Source organism: Dromaius novaehollandiae, chromosome 2 (genome assembly GCF_036370855.1).
Source record: "Dromaius novaehollandiae isolate bDroNov1 chromosome 2, bDroNov1.hap1, whole genome shotgun sequence".
Lineage (NCBI taxonomy): Eukaryota > Metazoa > Chordata > Aves > Casuariiformes > Dromaiidae > Dromaius > Dromaius novaehollandiae.
This window is the reverse complement of record NC_088099.1, coordinates 144,142,033-144,161,623: the sequence shown is the minus strand read 5'-3', so window position 1 is coordinate 144,161,623 and position 19,591 is coordinate 144,142,033. Positions and strand designations below refer to the sequence as shown.

At 38.2% G+C, this 19,591-nt stretch overlaps 1 protein-coding gene across 1 annotated transcript in view; it reads right to left on the bottom strand.

The window, feature by feature from the left end:
- RGS22 (regulator of G protein signaling 22) overlaps window positions 1–19,388 on the bottom strand; it is a 61,596-nt gene extending 42,208 nt beyond the window's left edge. Inside the window, exons 1-7 of the mRNA XM_064507668.1 lie at window positions 19,254–19,388; window positions 18,568–18,596; window positions 15,239–15,301; window positions 6,305–6,526; window positions 2,428–2,513; window positions 560–725; window positions 38–209 (exon numbers count right to left, since the gene is read on the bottom strand). Of these exons, the coding sequence (XP_064363738.1) occupies window positions 38–209; window positions 560–725; window positions 2,428–2,513; window positions 6,305–6,526; window positions 15,239–15,301; window positions 18,568–18,596; window positions 19,254–19,293 (778 nt within the window). The 5' untranslated portion in view covers window positions 19,294–19,388. The remainder of the gene's footprint in view (window positions 1–37; window positions 210–559; window positions 726–2,427; window positions 2,514–6,304; window positions 6,527–15,238; window positions 15,302–18,567; window positions 18,597–19,253) is intronic.
- Between the last annotated feature and the right edge of the window lie 203 nt (window positions 19,389–19,591).

Here is a 19,591-nt window from a genome sequence, read left to right as displayed (position 1 = left end):
GTGCTATAAATACTATGGCTGATGCTCTGCTACTTACCTACAAGCCCAGGTTTTTCACTTAATAAATCATGTCTTTCATGCTGCCCAGGCAAACACTGGACATCTTGAATTTGACAAGAAGCTAAAGGATGAGTAAATGAATCTGCATTTTTCATGGATTCACTTTGTTTTGCTAGTGTAAACCAATCCTCTGTCTGAGAAAGCGTAGCCTATGAAAAGAAATGTCATCAAATAATTCAGTTTTCTCTATTTATTGTAATATTTTTGAGTCCAGAGGTTTTACTGGGTGAAGTCATTTTATATGCTCTATTTGTACAGTTTTCTATAACGATAGTTCCCAGTGAAAGGAGCTGCATGACAGCAGCTGAGCATACTTGTAACACAGCAGTGCCTTCTTTTTAAGCTGTAGTACGACCTTCTTCTGTAGTACAGAGAGCTTTGAGAAGAAGGGATATTCAGAGAATCAGTTGTTCAATTAGGCTGTGAGGACAGTTATGATAATTTAATACGATGCATCAATCTAGCTCAATGTTATACTCACTAAACATGTTTAATTTACCTTGCCAAGTGACACATAGAACTTCTTCATAGTGGACGAAGTGGCATCCTCCTCAGGGAAAGGAGGACTTGGGTCTCTCTTCATTATCCAGGGATAGTAATTTCTGTCTATAATGAAATTAATGCCGGTGTTGCTCCATTCTACCTGTGATATCAATTTAGCTAGTCTGAAATTAAATGTTGAGACAAGAAAGTAGCTAATTTTAGCTTTTAGTCAGAGAAGCAGTTGATTGATTTATCCCTAAAATAGACAATAAAAAAAAGATCACCCTAAAAATAAATTGCCACAGGGAACTTTATTATTTCACGCCTTGCCTGTTGTCGCATATATAAACACCAGCACTGCCATTCCATACTCCACTGAGTTTACAGATGGTGAGCTGCTTTGCATTATAAAGCTTTACCAGCAAAACTGGTTTCTGTGAGGATGATCTTGCATATATCCATGCAGTTCCAAACCCTGCCAAGAAACACTTGAACATTTTGATTGCTGCATTTCCCAGTTTGCAGAGCCCCATATCAGTACCAGACACTGCATTTCCTGCTCCTGATACAAGCAATATTCCAGCAACAGTGCCACAGCAGTGATCATACTATCTGAACTTTCAAACTCTGATTGCTGATAACAAAACAGCTGGTGCTATCCTGTTCTGCTGTATGAGAACTTCACTCCAGTGCTACCTTGTGAGTGTTAGTGTGAACCTTGCAAAGTCCAGAAGATCAGGCATAGAGCGCACCACATGGCAATAACGAGGATGCTCTGAGCTCAAGAACAGTGGCAGAATTAACTAGGTTAAGTAGTATATAACCAATCAAGGCACAGGTGAAGGGAAAAAGAAGCCTATGCTGTAGCCCCACTATTTGAGAGCAACAGGATCATTGAGGGTTGGGATAGCTTTATATGTTCTTTAAACACAAGTTCCCTTTTTATCATCTCAGCTTTTCTTGATCCTGATTCAGGAAAGCAACTTAAAGCACTGATGTCAATCGAAATTAAGCACAAGCTTGAAGTTAGCTTTATGTAACTCTGTCTTGTTTGATTAAGAAAATAGTTTGCTATAGCAGATCAAATTTGTTAGTGTTTCCCAAGGCTCAGATACCTGTATCATAAAGCAGGCTGATGCAAAAGGGAAAATGAAGCACTGTCTTATGGTATTCTTCTTCTTTGCACACTTTTCTCCTTGAACTTAAGTGCAGTCTTCAGGATATTGAACTTTAAAAATATTTTGAAATCTTTCATGCAGCACTCAGTGCCCCAGTAGCTAGTCTGTCATTGAGTTTTGTGAACCATATTGCCAGGCTTCTTTGCATTTTAGGACTCCTAAGACACGCTACAATTCTCAGTATCTAGCCTTAAGGGATGTAGAGGCAAATTCTTCCAAAAAGCAGGCTAAACCTCATGAACATCTTGCAGTGAAACTGCAAATCATGCAACTATGCCATGGCATTCAGCAGAGAACCTTGCAAAAGGAAGTCTAATAGTAGGCCCAAAGATACAAAACAATAATTAAAATAAGAAAGACTGACCATCTCTTCTAGATTTCATAGATTTATATCTTTCACTTATATGGCCTATATATTGATTAGAGAGACACAAGCACCATGGTATCTTTGTGAAACAGATTCAGAATAAACACAACTTTTACTCTGCAGTGCTGTAATATAGTATGTAATTCATGGTCAAGGAAAATTACAGAATGAAAAGTGAAAAAAGTCACTGATTTTAATTTATCCAGGTCACTAAAATGCTAAAATTAAACAGGACAAGAGGCATAAGAAAATATCTTAAGGTTACTGTCAAGATGAATTAGGCAGAGGAAATAAATTTAAAAGTTTAAAACTGAGAGACAGCATAAAAGATTGCAATACCTGTATTCAAAGTAACAGTCACTTTCTAGAAATGATGGAAGTCTTTCTTTCTTAATCCACTGAATTGCTTGTTCTCGATGAAGACGCTGTTAAAAAAGGAATGCCAAAGATTTGCATAATTCTTGACTTTCTTCTATTTTCTGCCATGTAACTGATTTTTTCCATCCCCCTTCTACAGAAGCATTGTCTCAGAAAAACAAATATACAATGAATATTACCTTTGCTATCCAGTTTAGCCCTAGTCATGCTGGGACAATTGGGTTAATTTATTTTCCTATAACAGCTGAGAAGGTCTGAATCTGATTTCACCTGAGTATAACCATGTTAACAAATTATGGGTGTTTTTTGTCCAAAACTAATGCATGCAAGAATCATGTCTTTACTGTACAATTCTAAATGCAAATTAAATGCCAGATGCTCATAAATTTTCTGCAATAGGAAACTGCTGATTTTTCTATGTCACATGTTTTATAAATAACAACTATTACGTTTTTCCTCAGTAGCTTGAGGAACAAGGAAGCCTTAACTTAGCTTATGCTCCCAGAATGGGATAACTGTGGATATTAAAAACAAAATCAAACAAAGAAAAAGGCGATCAGCTATCACGTTTTTCAGTTTTATGCTGGAACATTGCACGATTGCATTGCACACATTAACTCTTTTAGTGGAAACCTAAGTGAGAGTGGAATCAGGCCCACAGCAGAAGTCCTTTTGGCTGGTCTAAGTCTCTGAGCCTGGTCAAAGCAGCAGCCTGGGTGCCTCCAGAGTGATTTGGAGGGCAAAGGAAGGTGTTGAGCAGCGAGCTATACAAAACCAGCTAACCTAAAAACTAGGCCTAGGGTCCTCATGGAGGGCAAGTTTTCTGAATATGGACCACAGTGAACCACAGCTGGTTCTATTAGAAAATAGTCTGACACAGCACACTACTTTTTTTTTTAAGAGTGTACTTTTTACTCTAAGGAGATGACCTCTTCTACTTATTTGATGCATTTTTCCTTCTAGTGAAGGTGAAATTGATGGTTTGAAATAATGTGATAACTCCACTTTTCCACAAATACAAGTGAAGTTTGGACAAGGATGGAATACTGATATTTTTGCTACTTGCTGTATCAAACAATCAGTTCATGTAGACTACATGTTAAATTTTCTTTCCATGATCTAATATTTTGTTGTTAGGGACAAGGGTAATTTCTGCTTCATAGGTCATCTGTAGGGGATTAAAAAATCTAAATTACTTAGAAAGTGGGTGGTTTCATTTAGAAATAAGAAAATATTTCAAAATATGGAAAGCTTATATTGGCTGTGGCCCACACAGTGTCATTTGTGGAGATGGAGACTAATTACTCCCAACCACAGAGTGTATGCCTCCTTTTGGTAACTGACGAGCTGTTTGGAAATACAGAAGATTGTCTCTTTATTTTGGCCAATCAGTCTGCATTTAATATTTATGTACTTACTGACTCACAGCCCAGTTTTTTATCTAAGTGATTCATAACATATCCCTGTCTATACATGGCTGGTACACAAAATCACGTATTCTATCAGCAGGAAAGAACTTCCACTCTTTCCTCTTCCCCAGAGAAGAAGTGCTACTTTTAATCTGGGTGGTTTTGTTACCTTGGTTAGCTTCCTTACCCAGTCAGCCTTAGGCCTTGCTGAGACCCAATCCAGCAAAGCTTTTAGCACATGTTTAAGCTTAATCATGTGTTTAACTTCACTTGAGTGAAGTTAAACACCTAAGTGCTGTGCTGAACTGGGGTTTCTCTGAAATAAGATATGTGGGATACCAGCCAGTTTCTTTCCATACTACTGACTGGTCCTACCCAACCTGCATAGTTTTTTTCTTAATATATTTTCCCCCTGAGATGATTTTGACTATTGATGAGAAGATACTTGCTTCCATATCTATAATTTGCAAGTGCACATGCACAGGCAGAGAGATCTTTTGCTTATTTGTAAATCTGTAAGAGTCTGAAAGGAAAGTAGAATACAGAGAAAAATACCATCCCATGTATTTTGCAGGCTAGGTATGTTTAAATTCAGGCTTCAGCTTTGAAGGCATATTAAGACTGTCAGGTCACAGCTCATTTTCATCACTGATGTGCCAGCGATGGCCACTCAAGCTGATTTTTTGTAGAAATGTAATATTCAAAGCACCTGTCAATCTCTTCAGTCACTGTGAAACTAGCAAAGATATAAGCAGTCAAAGCAAAGGAGGCACCATCACTCCAAGCCCGAAAGATCAAATCTCATTTGATTGATCTGAACTACTTCATGCAGTCAGTCTGCCATCTCTTCTCCTTGTTCAGTAACAGTGAGGTACAATGAATGAAGCTGCCTTCTTTCACATTACGTAGCTGTAGTACTGATTTTTGGCATGCTGTTTTGTAGACCATTTTGCTCCAGCTTGCCCTGGAATGCCAAATTGGAGTTGATGAGGCATCCCAATTACCTGTTCAGTAAAACAGGCAAAAATATGGAGAAACATCTTCCTTCCCCCAGGAGGGAAAAGCAAGTATATAGAGGTGTAGTATTCCTCATAAAGGCCATAATGCTTCCCATCTCTGGAAAATCCCCTAGGGAAAGAAAAATATTCTAAAATAATGCAGGAGCCCTTTGCTCCAATCCACATGAAAGATGTAAGAAATAATGAAGGCAAGGTGGTGGCTTTGAATTTGTTGAGAAAGGCTGTCCACAGTTGCAATGATGTGAGGTCATCCCAGAGAGCAATCTTAACTACTCTTGCACAAGCACACATTTCTTCAGTTAAATCCTGAGTACAAATAAGAAATCAAGAACAGCCTTTTCGGGTTTTTTGCTCTCAAAGTGTTCTGAGAAAATAATCACTTAATGTGGTAGAAATGTCTGTGAACCTTGCCCTGTTGTACCATTTGTACTGTACCTAGTCTACCAGTTTATATGCAGATAGTTTGTCTCCCATTACCATCAATTTGCTAAATGTCATTGCCTTTTGACCTCTCTCAACACTGTGTTTTCTTTTCTGAAAATCATCAAGCTTATACTGAGCAAAGCAACAGTCAGTTATAACTCCCTGATTTTCTATTAGCTTTCCAGCTATGACATAATTTAGAGCAGCCTCCTCTTAAAATGTAGCAAGACCTTAGACTGGCCTTGAATGAAATGAAATGAACTTACATCAGTCACACCAATGCAAATTAAGCAGAAAAGGAATAAACAAAATATCCCAGTGAAATTTGTTTTTCTCTTCAAAAGCTATTGTCAAAGGTAGTTTCCCAGGACTAGTCCAATGCTGAAGAAAGCCCTGAGAGTAAACAGGTAAGAATACTAAAACTGATAGTGGCTGAGCAAAGCTGAAACAAGAATTTTTTGCTAAATTCCAACCTATCTCTTCATTAATTTATCTTTCTTCTTGCCAAAGGTTATTTTTCTGGCCATTTCAATTGATGCTAATCATGTAAATCCTTTGAGAATTAATGGAAGAGAGACTTATGTGTTGCCAGACCACAGATGAGCTCATAGCCACACAAGGAAATTAATTAATAAGGAAAGACTGAGATGCATTAGTTTCAGTCAATTTGCACATTCCAGGGATCACTAGTAAAGTAACTGTTGTCATAATATTTTTTCTTCTAATATTAAAAAGCATTCAGACCACACAACTGAATCCTGCCCTACAGAACCTTCAAAATTCTGTGCTACAGGATGTACATGTGTAACTCCATTCACTTGTCTGGTAGACACATGTGCATTGCAGGGCATAATTTGGCCCATCATTATGTTTTCCTAGCATAAATTAACATTTTTCCCAAGCTAACAAGCCAAACACAACAATAACTACTGCCAGTATCTCTACAGTAAGATCTAAATATAAACTCAGTGACTATACGATGCTTACCATGGTGTTGTAATTTCGATCAATATTGAAGGCTGGAGAAGTGCGGCTCTTTTTGGAAAGCTGCCCATCATTCTTTGCTTTCCTTATAACATCATAAATGGGGTTTGGAGGTTTCTGATCATGCAGAATTTTTTTCAGCTGGCTTTCCAGGCGTTGGGGGGCATCATTAACTACTTCAAAAACCCCAAAATCAGAATTAAACTTAACTGGCTGGGAAAAAGTCTACAAAAGAAGTTCAGAGAGTTTATAACACTGTAATAAGAGAAATCTTTCATTTAAGAAAGTTACTTCTTATAGTATAGAAGCATCCTGCAGAATCTGAGTTGGTATCATAAGGCTTCTTTCTCCTCCGTTCTGCAGTTTGTGCTGAATAGGAAAATAGTGATATTTCTGTATACTTGTTCTGTAGCCTGTTCACTATAGAGCTTTCCAATGCATTCTTTTTCTTTGTCTCAGCTATGCTTAACTGCCAAGAATTTAAATCACTCTAGAACATAGACCATTCTTTTTCACATGCAAATAATAGATCCAGTACAGCAAATGCCTAGAATACATAACCCAGAGACTTCAGTAATTGTTTTGCAGGAGACTGCTTACAGGATCTCAGAGCTGCAGTTGGTCCCCCATTCACTACCACAAACAATCAAGGCCTGAAAACATTAATAATGAAGCAGACTTTTTAAATGTAAGATGCGTTTGAGAAGAACGATGCTGAAAATTCCCATTCCATTATTTTGATGGATGTGTCATTTTGGTCTTGCAGCATATATAGGAAAGATTTTTCCTTACTGTTACTTGTAGGTCAAGCTCCTACCAAAAGCCAGGGCCTATTGTAAGTTTTACTATACACCATCAATTCACTCAGATACTATATAACACATGAGGTAGACCAAACTTCAACTTTGGCTATGCAATTGCAACTTTTGTCAACTCAAAAAAAAAAAAACAAAAACAAAAACCCCACAACCCTGCAGATGTATACATGAAAACAGAGCATAGCCATCATTCATCTTTCGGGTTCTGGTACTAGATATTTCCCTACCTTTTCTTCTGAAAGACCGTCACACTTCTATCTTTCAAATTCTCTTTTACTTGAAGTGAAGGGGGGAAAATATGGATAGATTTTACAAAAATCTTAGAGGATACCCAAGTCATTTATGAAAATGAGGTTATATAAAATCAGAGGATATAAGCATCGCTGTACTGAGCAAGAGGACATGAAGACGTGTTGTATTTTAAAAGAGCTGAATAAAAGAGGAGTGTGAAACTCTGGCCATATTCAGACCCAGTGCCAAAACTTTTTTGGGCTTCATTTCAGACAGGGTCCCACCTGGTGTTTGTAAAATTGTCATTCCTCTGCACTTAATAATAATACCATTTTACTTTTTCAAACACTATGTTTCATTGTATTGATTTTTTTCATATATTATAGTACGTATATAGAAGCATATATATATTTAGATATGTATATAAGCACAGAGATGCTTTGTATACATACTACATATGTTGAATACATGCTACATATATCAAAGTATGTTGGTGTAAAATAGGGTCAAAATGGCCTACAGTGTAAATCCAAGGTAATCAGGTCGGTATCAGCTATTTCATTGCTCCTGTTTGAAGTCCCCTGGCTGACTGATGTCACACAGAGCAATGCCCAGAACCAAACAATGTGGCCGCAACATGTGGCAGCAACACTCACAAATTTGTCCCATAGCGTCTCCCAGCAGAGGCTCAGCCTGGCAAAGCACATGGCACATGAGGGCTTTAAGCATATAATTAGTGCCTGGGTCATCAGGATGTCATTGGTCAGCGCCATGCACTGAATTACATTAGTCTGTTTAGTTACCTAATCTCATGAGAAAATCAGGTGTTGTTTTTTGCTCTCTGATGCCTTGTGCCCCTTTTGGCATTAATTCTGTTCAGGGTACCTTGCAGATTTTAGTGCCTTTTCTCTAGATATACTGAACTGCATTTTAAAGAGGCTTTTATGTGCTGTAGATTTCTCTATACTTCATTCAGACCTCCTCCCAGCTTATTATGTGTACATTTCATTTACCTCCAAACCTAATTTGGGCTCCTCTCGGCTTTTAAGAGACTAACTGTGCAGCCTTAATAACGTCCAAATGTATTTTTCATTATTTATTTTTTCATGTTTGTCAAAAGGATACAGAAGAAAATACAATAAGAAACAAGGTGCTTCAATCTGTCTGGAATTTAAATGGTCTTGCTTGCAGAAAAAAGTAAACAAAGCATGCAAATTCCATAATCTAGGGCTACTTGACTAGACATGACCAGATTATTTTAGTTCCATGGTATTCAAATTGAAAACTAACCAAAGACAACATTAATTTATCACGCATATCTACTTTTACTCAATTCCTTGTAACTTACTCTAGGTCTAGGTTTTTCAATACACATTCTAATTAACTGAACAGAAAACATCTGGCAACTATAATGTAGTGAAACAGATGCCAATGACAACTTTTAAAATGTAAATTGTATTGCTATTTTGGGTGTCTGACCACAAATCTGTTATAAGACACATTTACTAATGGAACAAAAGAACATACACTGATGAGATAAAAGGATTAAGCTGTTGGATACTACACATTTTACCAGAACAGCTGCATTCATCCAAGGTGTAGTTTCCTGTCACGAGGAACATCAAGACATATGCATACTGTCCTGTATCAGCAAGAGAGTAGCTTGTAGATCAAGGGAAGTGATTATTCCCCTTTACTGGACACTAGTAAGACTGCATCTGGAATACCGTATCCAGTTTTAAGCCCCCAGTACAAGAAGAATCTTGGTAAACTTGAGCGAGTTCAGCAGAGGACCACTGAGATGGTCAGGGACTGGAGGACTTGCCCATGAGGAGAGACAGAGGTAACAGGGCTTCTTCAGCTTGAAGACGAGACAGCTTTGTGGGGAGCTAACAGCAGCCTGCCAGTGCTTACAAGGAGATAACTGAGAAGGTAGAGCCAGACTGTTCACAGCAGTGCATGGCAGGAAGACAAGAGACAATGATCATGCACTGAAATGGAGAGGTATAGATAAAAGGGAAAAACTTTCGCTGCGGGGATAATTAGGCATTGGAACAGACTGTCCAGAGAGACTGTGGAATCTCTGTTGCTGGAGGTCTTCAAGACCCAACTGGAAAAAGCCACCGGCAGCTTGGGCTGAACTGAGTGTTGACCTTGCTTTCAGCAGGAGGCTGGACTACAGGCCTCCCAAAATCCCTTCCAGCCTGAGTGATCTGTGATTCTGTACAAACCCCAAATTCTACCATACAGAACATTTCAATAAAGTCTTATATAAAAGCATTTGAAAACAGTTACAACTTTCCTGGGGAAGCATATTTTACTTGCTTATTTAAGAAAACTAGAATGAGAGATCAGAATGTTTTTATAGGCATAATAAAAGAAGAGGTAAGTCCTGACCTCCTTCACTCATCCCCACCACAAAAATGAAAATGATAATGTTATGATAAAAATAAAATGGGAACACCAAAACACATAATCTTTATTTCTTGTAGAAAACATTTTCACGGTTATAGCACAGGACAGTGAGACTCAGTCAATCGATTTCCCTCTCAGTATGTAAAAGACTTTGGAACAGAACACCAAAATTAACCATTCCCACACATTACAAGCCACAAAAAACTGCTCAATACCCTGTAGCAAATTTAAAATTTTTCCCACAGAAGCCAAGTGCCATAAAATCCTATAATGTTTCCCAGGAAGAGCATGGGAGAGGTTTATGGCACCACCAGTATTTTAGGTCATTACAGTAAAAAGGAATCTCTTCAGTGAAGATGCCCACTTGTGTTAAGGAGAGGACAAAAGCCTATGCTACAAAGGAAGGAGAAAAAATATCCCTGCCAATCTAATATAGCAGGAAATGCCTTTCTTACCCCAAATTTGGCAAGTGCTTTAACATATAAGTAAAATACACTAACCAAACCCTGGGAGTATCAGTGCATTCTTCCCTACATTCTGTCTCTAGTCTGGGCCAATTTCTGATCCTTCAAAGACAGAGAGAAAAATTCCAGAGCCAAATTATACCTCAAGAGGTTAAAATAAATTCAGTTTTGGCAGGAGGGCCAAAGCTTTGGCCTTGAAGCTTGGGATTCATACATTATCAATTTAGCACAATAAATAGGATCAAGGATGTGAGAATACCAACAAATAGGAAATCTACAGACTTTGCAAACTGTATCACTCTCAGGCAACTCTCCCCTTGACCCCAACACAACCAATGTATTTCTGAATGTTTAATTCAACATAGTCCTCTCAGCTTCAGAAAAATCATGCGGCAAAAGACAAGAAGGTGTTTTCATACTGTTTCACAACCAAACATTGTGGTATAGCAATAACAATTGCGTGTACATTTTTGACAGCAAAGAAATTTCTTAGAATCTTCTTACATAACTCTGAAACATAAAATAATACAGTTTACTGAAGGAAAGGCAAATTTCTTTCAGTCTTCCCAAAACAGAAATCAAAACAGCATCCATCACCATGCTGCCAGGATATCAGACATATAAATCTCACCATTCTCTGCCTTAACAGTTTTCAGATATACTTAACTTCAGATATACTTAACAAATGTGTAAATATGCTCCCCACATCCCACCCCAAGTAATGTAGTTTGATCCCAAGAGAAACAGAATGACCACAGCTTGGCCGCCTCTTAGGTTAAGGCCCTGAAAGGGTGGGAATGAATAGAGACCTCATCCAGGAGCTTTGCCAAAACTTTCTTAAGACGGGTATGTGTATATCATAAATAAATGTCAGTGAAAATCCAGACCAGAAAAGAATTTGAGCAGCTCTAGGAAGTGCCTGGGAAATTCAGACTGCACAAGGTCAGTGGCAAATCTCCCATTGACTTCAGAGTGTCCAGGATTTCTCTTCTTTGGATGCATAAGGCACAAGTCACAACCAAACAGCACAATCTGATTAGAAGAGAAGAGCTTTTCGACAGTAAATGCACTATCAGTAGGGAAATAAGTCAGGATAGCTTCATTTGCTTTCTTGAATGCCAAAGATATCAAGCAATTTTTAGCCCTGGGTTAGGCTCTACGAACATAACATGCATGTAGGGCCTCACTGATACAAAAGCCTTTTGAGGGGAGATAGCGATGGCACCTGCAACCTCTTCCCACACACCTGGAAAACCAACAGGGAACTAATGAGCCTGTGTTAGTGCCTAAAGGAATAATTCACAGGCATCTTCAAAACAGAGAAGGGTCTGGACTATGCAGCTGAGTGGATCGTTTTCAGCCCTTTCTGTCATCTGCTATTCATAACATAGCATTCAGACCTGATTTCACTCTTGACACCACCAGCCTTTCAGGCCCATTCCATTTTCAGAAAGGCCAGTTGGCCCAAACCTTATTTTTTATCTCATGCTTTAATCTTTTTCAGAATCATTACCCTGGGTCAAATCCTGGAACACAGTCTACTCAGGAGAGTCATGCTGAAGTGAAAAGTGTTACCTGCAGACTGCCCCAACACTTGCTCTTAGACCATGTACCATGATACTTACTCTAATCCCACCACCACAGTTCCTACTAGCATGAAAATTATAACAAGCAATCCACCTACAGTGTATTCCCTCTTCCTTCTGTGGAGCACTATTAATGCATCTCTCTGTGCTCCTAAGCAAGGAAAGGAGAGTATGTTTAATTTTATTGTAATAAATGAGATAAAATAATTGCTTGTCCTTTTTTTATGAGCTGAGAGCTTTTATAGGGGAAAGACTTTCAAAAGAAGTTCGTCTTCAGATCTGAAGTTGATAACATTGTGGTCACCTTTCTGCTGCAAGGGAAGCCCACAGCCAGGGCCTTGCCACCGAGAGTGCCATCTCCCGAATGCACTTCAGCCAAGGTGCAGTTAGCCCTTTTGACCATAGTGCGGCTCTTCAAGTAGGTCACGAAGAGGAAAAGCGTGTCTCGGTGAGGACCCAATCCACTGGTAGTTTGAAAATGAAGGCTAGGGCAGCAGCATGGAGTGGAACGAATAGCAGGTAGCTTGTAGAGTTTAGCACAGACAAGTTGACATCACTGCACTATTTCACTGAGGCCTCTGACGCTGGGCTGAAAGGAGATTACTGATAGTCTGAATTTTCATGAATAAACATATGAAGGTTTTAAATACATGGATGACAGATTCAGATTCTAGGGATCCCTGGCCAGCCAGAAATGGAAATGTATTTATAACAATGTTTCTATCTTAAAATTTTCATTTTAAATTAGTTAATCAGGAAGGTTTTTAGATTGGTTACTCAGGAAGGTGTAATTTGCACGTCATGTAATTGGTTTCTGTACTGCCAAATCACTGTACTACTGGCAACAAGTGTCTTCTCATTTGTTTTTGCATGGGGATGGTGGTGGTATATTATTTTATCTTTCAGAAATATTTTCCTAATGATCTATCTTTCATTAGAGTATGTACATCTTTGGAGTATATAGATATCCATGTCAGATTGTACTGAATGTTATTGTAATAACATGATAGCTTAAAGGATATATTGTAAATCAAAGTAATTTTTTTTCTGTTGCTATAGAAAGTCCCCAGTGGTATAATTTTCCATACACTAGCAGTGCATTATAAATCAATACTGAGACAGTCTCTTAAAATAAACATATGCTACCACTGATTACTTGTATCAAGTCACACAATATTTTCAGTTTAACTTGTTGCCTAACTACTAACACACCTGGGTAATACTGTTTCTAGGCAACAGCGTATAACCACAACAAGAATAAAGCAATGGAATTTTCAATGCGGTGTTTAATAGAAGCATTCTGAGAAGGGGAGGGAAATTGGGAATATAAAATATTCAAACTGCAGAACTCAAGTTCTATTAATAGAACTTAATCCTGGAAAGGATAAATCCTCAGGAACAAAAAAATCAAAGACAAAATAAAATCAGTTATGAGAACGTTACAAATAAAAATATCTAATAGAAGATAGCCTGTTTCCATTAAAATATATAAATATATAAAGAGAGACCATGTGTCATCTTAGAAATCTACCAAGATTACTAGCATAAAACAGTGTTTACTCAGAACTGTCCACATGAACTCTTTTCTGCAGACTTCTAGAGCAGTCATAAGTGCCTGGGCAATTGCTGCATTTCGGAGCTGCTGAACTGAGCCAGGACTCTGGGCCTAGGAGCCCTGTGAGGCCAAGGAGAATTTTGGCCTCTAATAGATGTCCTGAAATCTATGCATATTCAAGGAGACACTGAGAATAAGCAGGTTAAACTTCTTTCTCATTCCATCTGCTATGATTTGGGGAAAACTTGAAGCATAGTTTCCAAATAAATGAGGGAAGCGGAGGAGGATGGTATTCCTGTGTTAAGAGCAATCTGGCTTATAGAAGGTAAAACTTGCTACCTCCTGGAACAGCCCTGTTTTCTCAAAAAGATGACCAGATTTAAAGACTATGTAGTTATAGTTAGGTGTGGATTTAGATAAGCATCCTAAAGCAACTACAGTAAAAAAAAAAAAAAAAAAAAAAAAAAAAAAAAGAGAGAGAGAGAGAGAGAGACAGAGAGCAAGCGAGAGAAAAGAAACATAAAACAACACTCCCATCTGTAAAAATTAATCTTAAGAACCTTGCAGGGAGCTGAGGGTGTATGAAGACTGAGCTCCTGGGAGAAATCAGTATCATTGCTGTGCACAAAATTTACATTCTGATACAGTTGTTCTAATACTTTCATATCCTCTTTTAAAACCAAAAATTGGCATAGGGGACCCAATTCTGGCATTCTGAGGCATAACTGCCATTATATTTACTTTTAGGCAAATCTGTGATGTGATTTAGAGAACTCTTCCAAGTCCAGATCCAAGTGGTAAGCCTGAATCATAACTGAATTTATTCCAGTAGTAGCCGCACCACAGTCTGAGGTCCAAGGTGCATCAAGAAATATCCTATGTCATGAAAGTTAATTTCTGCCCCTTCCCAATGCTGGTGGTGAGTCCTACCAGGCAAGTAATGAAACAGCATATATGTTCCCACAGCGTGGCATACTTGGCTGCAGTGTACGCGGAGGGGGAGAGGCTGTGAGGGAGCTCAGGGGCAGATCAGCTGGGATGCCCCATGGGAGTTGTGAGTGATGCTGTAGAGAGGGGGCTGTGTCACCGTGCAGCAGAACATGGGTGCAAAGTGTGGTGATGGAGAGGATGGGAATAGTTAGGGCCTACAGTACTAAGAAGTAGTTGGGTGAAATTGCCACATTGAGGGAGCACGACAGTATATGTGGCTCATATACTGGTGTGGGGAGGCAGGGTATTTGATAGGGAAAAGGAGTAAAATACAGAGCAGCTGGCTATATGTAGGGCACTGCATATGGTGATCTAGCTGTAAGTGGATCAGGATACAAGATAAAATGTAAGGCTGCATCCTTCCAGGTGCAGATGGGAGGGGAAAAGGAGGGGAACTACCAACTTTTGAGGCCTTCACATGAAGAAAACATGAAGAAAAATGTATTTTGGCTCCTGGGCTAAAATGTTAATTCACGGCTGCGTTCATTGCCAGAGGAATGTTAAAGGACCAACATTTGTTACATCAGCATGTTGTGGTACAGGAATACAAGTGGACTCATTATACATTTTACATGAGTATTCACACGTCTTTTTCATTTCCCATCCATGTTATTTTGGTGTACTATGGGTTAAATATGTAAATTTAAATGAAGCAAGAGAAAATCTATCCCCAGAAGTCCAGGTACTGAGTTATATTTCCATACACTGATAATGACGTTGAAGAGTAAGAGCTGCTACCATTAAAGTACAGAAATATTGTACAAGCCATTATAACTTCCCAGTGACAAAAGTCAAAATATTCTAAGATGGATTACCTTACTACTAGTCCTAGTGAGGCGTTTCTTATATTTTGGAAGAGATTTCTGCAAGGTACTTACCGGAAGACTCAAAAATTCATTAAAGTAGTCTACAAGCATATCATCTGTGGCCAAGTAGTCTTCCTATGGAGACACAAAACCATAAAGCAAGGCTTATACTAATCTGTGCTAACATGTTTTGAATACATTATCACCTGAAACAATGATTTTCCCATAAGGTATGACATGTAAACTTTTGCAAAAAAGATATTTTCACTTTTGAGAATATAATCATTGCCCTTTTGTTATTTTCTAGCCATTGCACAGCACTGAGGTTCTTAGCAATGTAAAAAACACACATGAAGGCAGATCCTTTGCCAAGAAATGTAGAGATAAAGCCTTCATAAACCAAACAGCTTCTAAATGCTGTAAATCTGCATGTTTACTTTTGAAAAAACGTGCACAAGCAAATAGTATAGAGATTCCCCAAATTATAACTTTCTCTCTCCCATCTGGGAATGAGGGGTGTATGAGAGTTCAGCAGAGCCTGCTTCTGCTGCAGCGCTGCTGCTTGGAGGTGTTTGGGGGCATGTTTGGGAAATAAAAGGGAGTTCACCAGTCTACAGTTTAGCTCACCAAGCAAGCAGTAAATGCTATACTTGGAGTCTCACAGAGCTGGGAGGTTTCCTGCTGACTTCATCAGAAGTCAATACTGCATTTGCAGGTTTTTTGTCTCTTTATGACCCCCACATTTTAAATATCACACACAAGACTCAAAAATTATGAGCAAAATAGAAATTGATTTTTTTTGCTCTTGACAAATCAATATGGAACCCCATCTTACTTCTACTGCCCACAATACCAACCCCCGCATTTCAATTCAACAGAAGGTAGAAGTAGAAGGTTAATTCATTGGCCTTTAGAAATCTGTCATCAGCATGTTGGAGAGTTCTGTATGGCTTTAATAGCTTCAGTTTCAGAATATTCTACTATTTCTGTCTTGCAAAGCAAGGAGAATGCACCTAAGTCAAATCTATTTACTGAAAAGCTCTTATGACGCAAATCTTTTTTTCTCTCTCAAGTTCATAGGATTCAAATGTGCAAGTGAGGAATAACGTTTAAAAAGAGGTTATGCAGAGTGTAAGTAGTATCACTTGTAGTCAGGCAGTATCTTGATCTGCTCTCCACAGTGTCTAAACTAATTTAAACTAAGACCCAGCTTGTACTCAGATAAGGCAGAAACTGTGAGCTACTGTATGGCAGGCCAGAATCAGCCCTGACAGTGTTTGTCCAGCCTTAGTCTTCCAACATTTGTTTCTTGGTGCTTGTGGTTACTGCTGACATACAGGACAGGCAAGTTAGCTCAGGCTCTTTCCTACAAAGAGCTGACATCACTTAAAGCAAGGCGCTCTGCATTGCAGAGCTCATGCTTTATTTGGATATCAGGCCCATGGTCCAACGCAGCTGTAGCACTAGAGGCCTAAAGATGCTAAGGTATAGCTTAAATAGGAGAATTTACTGGAGTATCTAATCCAAAGCATTTTGATGTCAACAGAAAATTCTCCCACTAACATCACCGGACAATCAATCAGATCCAGAGATCTCAAATCAGCAAGTGTTAATGCAATTAACAAAAAAAACTAATTAGAAACAAGCTGCAGTCTGCTTTACATTTGTTCTGGGTAACACGCAATTAGATTTGAAGCTGATAAAGATGGATCTAAAGATAGTTAGATATGACCATCTATACCATATATATAGTGTGTAAATATTTTACTGGTTCAAATGACTTATTTAAAAGAATTTGTTTATTAATGGCTGAAGTATAAGTTGTTTAAGAATATGCAGGTAACGTGTTTTTAATTTGCCAAGGATATAATTCTCTTTAGTCCCATATAACGGCAAGAAATATAAACACACTGGATCATTAATCAATAAAAAGTTTATGATCTTATTAATGCAAGTTTTTGCTACTTACTGTATTTTTCTGTATACAGAATACCTTCCTTGGGTTCTTTTTTTGTGGTCAGTCTTATTTTCATTTTAAAAGCATAGTTACACTTTCATATTTGCACATTATAGGTTATAGAGTTTCATATACAATACTATAGCTTAGATTTTTGTGGAAGGAAGCATTTTGTTTTATTCTTTCTCATGCTATCTTTTTCTGCTGCACAGTCCAAATTATGACTAGAAAAAGCTGTCTTACAATTGCAAATGGAGGTCAAAATGCACTAAAAAGAGGCCAAAAACTGCAGTCTTCATGACTTAGCAGTTGGCAGTTTTGACTTCATGCAATTTATGCACAAATAGGTACATCTTGGGCCTTATTTCTATCAGTCTTTAAACATTGAAAGGATAATCAAGGATATATTGTAAAACTCTTTCTTAGATACTTTGTGGAAACGATTCTAATTATACTCTATCTGTAATATTTAATAGCACTCTCTGTATTACTGCCATCAGGAAACCAGCACAGAAACACACAGATACTATTAGACACCCAAAGAGAAACTGAACATGGGTAGTATGTAGTGGGACAGTTTTGAGAGATTTGCATTTTACATTGCAGCATCCACCAAAAGATAAATACAGCTCCACCCTCAAAAAATACATAATAAGTCGTGTCTTTAAACATCTAAGTTAAAGTTAATATAAATCCCTGATTCTGCATGGAAGTCTGACAGCTTCATATCCATGAGCAAAATTCACCTGGACTCAAACATGTCTAGTCACAATAAGTAGCCTGCAGAATCAAGGTTTAATGCAATGTAAATATGCAGTTAAGAAATGCTATAAATATGTTCTCATGTACATATTTCTATATGCTAAATACCTACTATATATAGATTGTTTATCTCTACCTGAATTCAGTGTGGATGCTGTTTATGATTTACAATATGTTAGCATATAGAGGCACCAAAAAGGAATGGCAATGCATTTATACTTTAAAACATGCAGCTACAGAGGTGTCTAAAATGGGAAAGAGACAAACATTACCTAAACTGCAAGATTTTAAGTGCCATTTGATATGAGGTAATAGGTACACATATCTACTTTTCAAATGAGAAGACAAACTTCAGGGAGATCCCACTGTGAGTTATGAGTGGAGGTACAGTAAGGAGAAGCTTGTTATAAACCTGTCATGTTGAACCTTCCAATTGATTCTTTCTTTCCTTTATCCTATTTTACTTTCCTTTCTGTCCTTATTCTCCATAGTTTCCTGTTTCACTTTTTTTTCCAACTGCAGTATTTGTCTGAGAATATTGTAACAAATTGCTCATTCACTCCACACTTAGAGAGCGGGAAGAAATGAGAAAACAGACAACAGCTTCCAATGACTTATTTTGCTTCTTTGCTCTACAGTTGCATGACAAAATGAACGATCAAGCCTTATAAAGCATACTTACAAATACATCCTCTGTTATACATGGAGGTTCTGAAACATAAAAATGACATGTCATATGTTATACAAGCAATACAGTTAAGCTTGTTAAATTATGATTATTGATCAGAAACAAAATAAGTAATGAGGCATGACAATCTTATTGGATATTCTGAAATAAAGTAACTTAATTTGAGGAAATAAAATAAACTCTAAGATGCAATAATGTTGACCTGTGCATAAAAAGGTCAAAAAATACAAAAATAGTTTCAGCATCATGAAAGTATTATTTAACTAGATTATTTCATTTACATTCACATATGCATCAGTTAACTTCTTGTCAGCTTTCCTTTGCAAAATGAAGGACTAGAAGCTTGCTGTTTTTAATGCAAATACAAATTTGCATGAGACTTCAGGAGCCATGAACAGCAAATACTGTGAATCACATGATAAAAGTCCATGAAATGAATTTGGAGGTGTTACCAAATAACCAAATCTCACTCCAGGAAAAGATTTCCTCTTTTATGATGCCTCTGAAGGGAGTAAAGTTCTCTCTTCACATTGATGAATTTTGCGAGGCAAGTTTCAGCCCAACAGTTTAACGTCTTTCTCCTTTGCATCGCTGTCTCTGTGCCCTGAGACAATCTCTATGGGGGTCAGAGCCCCTGGCACAGGTTCAGTCCGTTACCTAGTTTGGAGCACACTACTCACCGGTGGCAAGCCTCTTCGGCTGCATGCTGGATCCACACATACAGGGCCTGCCACCCACCTCTGCAAGTTTACAACCTCATTCTCTAAGGCAAAATCCTCAACTGATAACTAGAGATATAAGCTGCAGGGCTCCTGGGCCTGGCTCCGGACTGGCAGTCTGAAACAACCCAGCCCAGCTCTCTCGTGTGGCTCACAGCAAGTGTGGGTTGCTATGGCACTGCAAACAATGCAGGGGACAAACAGGGCTTTTCTGAGCCATAAGCAAATACTTTTTCTATTGCTGACGTGAAGCTCCTTGAAGCAGACTCACATATCAGGCACACTGACAACATGATCAC